The sequence below is a fragment of the Nicotiana attenuata genome, chromosome 2 (genome assembly GCF_001879085.1).
Source record: "Nicotiana attenuata strain UT chromosome 2, NIATTr2, whole genome shotgun sequence".
Taxonomy (NCBI): Eukaryota; Viridiplantae; Streptophyta; class Magnoliopsida; order Solanales; family Solanaceae; genus Nicotiana; species Nicotiana attenuata.
This window is the reverse complement of record NC_031990.1, coordinates 24,850,211-24,856,113: the sequence shown is the minus strand read 5'-3', so window position 1 is coordinate 24,856,113 and position 5,903 is coordinate 24,850,211. Positions and strand designations below refer to the sequence as shown.

Here is a 5,903-nt window from a genome sequence, read left to right as displayed (position 1 = left end):
ACCAAATTAACAGGTCAATTCACCCAATAGTCTGGCTGATGACATTTCTTCAAGAAGCAACACATCTTGATAAAACAACCAAGAGGTTCTTCATTCTCAAGACTCAAGAGGTTCTTCATTCTCAAGACTCGAAGTTAAAGGTAGAAGATACCAACCATCCCACCGCACCTTTGATGGTTGCTGAAATGAAATGCACACCCAACCTTCACTGAATGGTCTCTCTCCCTAGTAGCTGCTCTTCAAAAGCCAAGAACCGCACAAAAATTAAAAGGGAGGCTTTAGCTTGAACATTTCAAGTATGAATTACCAACAAACGTATTATTAAGGCTGAAAACTCACGTGGTATAATTAACTTTCCACTCTCAAGACCCTCTACAATGTCAAGAAATGTCAATATAACAAATCACCAAACTGAGGAAGCAATAAAGAAAATGCGAGGAAATTTAAGCGGAATTTACAAGGTAAAAGGAGGCATCTGTCATCATAAAGGGAACAAAATCCATTTCATTTGCACTCAACACCAGCTTCTGCAGCACGGCGAGGCTTGTTTTTCCGCCTATGCCTATTATGACGAAAACCATTGGATCGAGTAGACTCATCAGTGCTTGATCTGGTTCCATTACCATTTTCCTCTTCTGCTGAATCATGTTTTTTCTTCAACCGCGTATTCCGTTTCCTCTTCTTTCCGTTCTCCAATGCAGTAGAACTTTTTATCTCTAAGTTTGGAATTCCAGTTTTTTCATCCTCGGCCTCCTCCTCTTCTATTATTTCAGCTACTTCTTCGTCAATGTCATCTTTAAGCGACTTTTGTGGCCTTCCCCGTCTCTTCTGCGCAGGGATTTTCTCTTCCTCGTCGCTTCCTGGATCATCATGGTCACTCACAGTCAGTTTCTTCCCTTTCCCTCTACCTCGAACCATGGCTTAAGGACCTGTGACTTCAGCAAAGTTGCACTTGAAATACCTGCTAAACAAATGAAACCTTTAGCAGAGGCTAACCAAACCAAGTAAGGTTTCTAATGAAAGGCCGAAAAAAAACAATCATATGGTAGGACATTCAATTATCTTCTCTTTTCCAGGTAATAGAACAAAATACTGCACAACACTTAAAAAGTTATGACATGTCATCAACCGTTAAGCAAACGCAACGTCTCATTTTTCTTTTGTTTTTACAGGTAATACATGGTAAGGGGAGGCAAGAAAATCTTTCAGTTTACAAAAGAGAAAGCAAAATTATGCAATTGAGGTGATCATGCTCTTGATTGTATCAAATGCCATGTAACAACTCAGATAATGTAACTGTATGACAATATAAGGAGGTTCTGACTTAGAGGGCATAAATTGTGTGATAAGGCAAAAAATCGTGGCATCCATTACCAAGGCAATTTTGGCTGAACTGAGCCTAAGTTTTGAGGAAGTTGCCAACTGATTGATAAGTTATTCTAAATTGGACAAGAGAAAAATATACCACTGAACATTTAAGTTCATATAACAATTAGAAGCTAGAAAATTATCCTTCATCTGTTAGCTTCTTAATGGAAAAACACTTGGTACATTTTTCTTTTAGAATTCTGGCCTATCAAAAAGCAATTGTGAAGCAAAAAGCAAAATGAGATACGTCAAAATCTTACCTTAAACACTGATTCACACAGTGATGATGTTTCTCAAACTTAATGCAGAACCATCAGCAAATTCTAAATATTTGAACGCACAGGCTGTGAAAAAGTCGAGGTCCTAAAATGTTTCTTTAGTACTCCTAACAGGGTCTAGAAGCTATATCTGCCTTTGCGACCACTCGTGAGAATAGCTGAACGCCCCGAGTAAAAAGACCAAAGCACAATTACTAACAAGTAGGTGATCAGCAAATACAATTGCAGAGATTTTTGGGAGGAACCAAACCATTAGAAGGCTCTAGAAATAAGCAAGCCAAAATCTACTATGCTCTCCTTCGTCAAAGAGAATCACCCAAGGCATTTTTTCAACTAGCACTAAGAGAAAGATACGAAACTGATCCAGGTTTTCTCAATAATAACAAGAGGAGGACAACCATTAGACACTGCCAGAAATGGAGCTGGAACATTAGTGAAAGAATATATTTACGAGAAACCTATGCTCTTTTTCTATTTCTTTATTTTATTTTTTAGAAGCCAATCCATGCTTGGGAAAAAAAAGAAGATAAACTAAGCCTGCAGAGTTATAAAGGAATCAATTTTCTGTTTTATTTGGACGAGGTGAAGAATTCACATATCACCAGTATCATGCTGTAGCCAAATATATTTCATAATCAGTGGACAATTTATTTGTGAAATGTAGAAGCCCATAAAACAGACAGTTCAGAGCATTAAGTTGAGTACTATTCTAATATCTTCACGAAAGAATGTGATGTCTACCTGGTTAAAAAGCATTTGCTGCTTTACAGTCCTAGTTCTATTTTACATGGTATCCATCTCCTACAGCCAACTGGAACCATATCTTATGAAACTCAACATTTTCCCGTTCTCCCTCCGCGGCATAAATATCTGAAAAAACCCATAAAACTCAGATTCTTCAGCTCCATCCCCACTATATCCTTTGCCATCTTAACAACCACTGAAGGAAGCCCCAGAAATTTGAAACTGTAACTTCCATTGACATATGTTTGATTGTACCTAAACCTCATCCATCATCCAAATACGACATAAAGATCAATGACACAAGCAATCCTAGAATAATGCTCTTTCCTCGATCTAAGACTCCTCCATGAATCAAAAGATCTTCAAACCTCTCCTGACTAAACCACCATGACTACATGCAGAAAGAAGAGAAATTTGACAGCACTCTTTCATACTCTTGAAAAGTTGGATTGTATATTCCATCCCGCCATGCTTCCCGAAACATCCTATCACTGCATTCCATGATGGAACACTGTTCAAGGGAAATTCAAAACATTTCAAGCATCTTTGCGCTCCTACATTTAAACCACATACCTATAAGCGCACTAGCAACAACCACAGTTACCAAAGATGCTCCACTCTGTAAATAAGAACATGAATCCCGCACAGAGCCAAAATACCCCACATTGGAAGAAGCCCGGTAACTAACTTCATGAGGCTTAACTCCAGCAGCTAGCATACCCTGAAATAATGCTAAAGCTTCAGGAGATCCTTGGCAACCACGAAATCATCGCATTCCAAGTAACAAAATCTGGAGTCAACCCCTCTTTACTGATTTCGAGAACAACAAAATAGCAGCTTCACAATCTCCTTTCCTAGTGTATCCAGTGATCATCACATTCCACGTAAAATCGTTTGGCTTTTTGCCTTCTAACCTTGTTTTTTAAAACAAAATTAAGTGATTCTTCAATTTTCCCACGTCAGAATATGCATATGTCACTCGTACCGAGGATGCAATATCTCTGTCAACCATTCTGACAAGCACCAATTGGGCATCTCCATATGGTCATACTTATCAGTTATCATACATATCAGTCAGCACTTCTCACAAACTCATCTGATTCAAATCCAATCCTATATATCATACGATGCATCTTTATTCAAATCCGATGGACCAACATATGCTGAACAGCACAATTCTAAATCTAACTTAGAATTGAACTAAGATCTAAATAACAAACCATGCAAATTTCAAATAAACAAACAAATACCAGATCCAGAAGATTAAAGCAGCATTATTACCTTATCCCAAAAAAAAAAAGCATCGTTAAAAGCATATAAGCTGCAATCAAATTCAACAAAATTGCTAGAACCAAAAAGCATTTCAACACAGCCATACAACAACTACAACTCAATCCTAAAATAGCTGGGGTCCAAATCAAAAGATTAACAAAGAGAACACTAGATCCAGAAGATTAAAGCAGTATTCAAACTACAAAGCAGCCATCAAATTCTGTACAAGTGGTAGAACAAAAAAGTGTATATAAAGCCAAAATACAGTAGAAAAAAGTAATCTTGAACTCACCAAAACACTCATTTGAAGAAACCAGTCAAACCCATTTGATGGCGTGTTCAAAAAAACCAGGAATAGCTATGAACCAGCAAAATTAGAAGAAAAAAATATGGTGACCCAGATCAAGAATAGTGAACCTCAATTCAGAGACTAGAAAGGCTAAAGATTGGATGTCACTGAGATAAGAGAAGGACCCTCCATTTGCAAAAACAAAGATAAGAAACACAAAGGTATGGAGAGAGAGAGAGAGAGGGAGGGAGAGGGAGAGGGAGAGAGATTTTTCTCAACTGTTTGTGTAGTGCCTCAGTGGCGTGAGTATAACAGCAAAGAGTTTGGTTTCTATTCTGATCTGTTTTCTTGTTACTTAGGAGTAAAAAATAAGTATTTAGGTATTTTCCATGTTATTTTTTTAATTTAATAATGATGGTGTTCAGAAAAACGAAATTAATCCACAATTACCTAAGTTTCACCAGAGATTGTATAACTCTGCCATCAAACAAGACCCGTTTGGATTAGCACATTTGAAGTAGCTGATAAGCATTAGGTGCTGAAAAGCATTAAAAATGGTGAAACTGATTTAATAAATAAGAAATTACGTGTTTGAATATAAGTGCTGAAATTGATAATAAGGTGCTGCAGTATTTAATAAAAAAAAAGTACTGATAAGCTCTTTTTTCTGTTAAAATAACTTGAATAACCTTAGAATTGTTTACATTTATAAGGGCGTAATTTCTTTAAAATTTTAGATTCGAGATGATTCAAATACAAAATATTCTGTTTGTCATTTTATTTTAAATACAATTAGATAAGATAATTTTTATGATAAATATAATTTATTTTATGATAAGCATATAATCATAAGTTATAATAATTAATAAATTGACAAAATTTCTCAGTAAAAAAATAAACCTAAATAAGATAAAATATTTGAAGAGAAATACTGTCTTCATCACCACAACACTTAAAAAGCAATACACCGAAAATTTGATATGTCCTCATTCATTACATACAGTTCAAAGATTAATACACAATCACATAGATATAAATATGCAAAGGAATAGAGAATTTGCTTACCTCAAATAGTCAAGAAGAATCGCAAACTTGAAGAGGGGGGGGGGGGGGGTTAGGTTGAAAAAATACGCGAGGCAGTTGGTATCGATGTAGGAATTTTGTTTTGAAAAGGAATATTTTAGGGATAAAATAGTAAAAGTCTTGGTCAAACTTAAAGTGCTTATAAGCTAAAAATTCATAAGCCGGGGGTGACCAGCTTATGGCTTTTGGCTTATTTTTGGCTTATAAGCACTTGACTTATGAGCACTTTTAATTATACCAAACGCGTAGATAAGCCGAAAAGTGCTTATAAATTAGTCAAACTAGCTTATAAGCTTAGCCAAACACCCTCTTTTTCTTTTTATAATAGTTGGTGCTCAGATCAATCTGAAGTTGTATAAAAATTATTTATATAAGATCACTTATCAAATAAAATCTTTTCATAATCATAAATTAATAATTTCACTAAAATGTATTTAGTATTGAAATTTATAGAATGTTGTTTGGCATAATAGAAATTGAAATTTGCACCTCCTTTTTCATTATGTCTTGCAACAGATAGCGGAGTTACTTGGTAATTTTTCGCCTCCTAGTTAATAACTTGGAGAGGATGAACTTTTCTCTAAACATAGTGCGAGTGGCTCCTTCACGATTGTTTTGATGAATGAACAGAGGCGAATTTAGGATTTAATTTTCACGTGAACCCGTAGATGGGGAGGTGGATCTGCCCCTGTGTATGAGGTTCTTATCGATTCTGACCAACTTATGCCTAAAAAAGTTTGGATGTTATTGTATGAGGCAGAATCCGTCCCCACGATAATTAACGAGGCTAATCCCGTTTTAAGTTAATTCATGATTAATTAGTGGCACGACCACTCAGAATTAATTATATCCAACCCTCATCTGATTCG

At 35.9% G+C, this 5,903-nt stretch overlaps 1 protein-coding gene across 3 annotated transcripts; it reads right to left on the bottom strand.

Moving 5' to 3' along the window:
* LOC109205659 lies at positions 298–4,283 on the bottom strand. Of its 3 annotated transcripts, none has more exons than XM_019368405.1 (2): positions 3,955–4,283; positions 298–964 (listed from the first exon to the last, which is right to left on the bottom strand). In XM_019368405.1, the coding sequence occupies exon 2, from the start codon at positions 916–918 to the stop codon at positions 505–507; it is 414 nt and encodes a 137-aa protein (XP_019223950.1). In that variant the 5' UTR covers positions 919–964; positions 3,955–4,283; the 3' UTR covers positions 298–504. The 3 variants fall into 3 exon arrangements, with proteins under 3 accessions (XP_019223950.1, XP_019223943.1, XP_019223956.1); XM_019368398.1 differs by having other exon boundaries at positions 298–961; XM_019368411.1 differs by lacking the exon at positions 3,955–4,283 and adding an exon at positions 2,388–3,616 and having other exon boundaries at positions 298–961.

What these genes read in the sequence shown, in the direction of transcription:
- LOC109205659 (XM_019368405.1), bottom strand. Translation starts at nt 918, where the DNA reads ATGGTTCGAGGTAGAGGGAAAGGGAAGAAACTGACTGTGAGTGACCAT.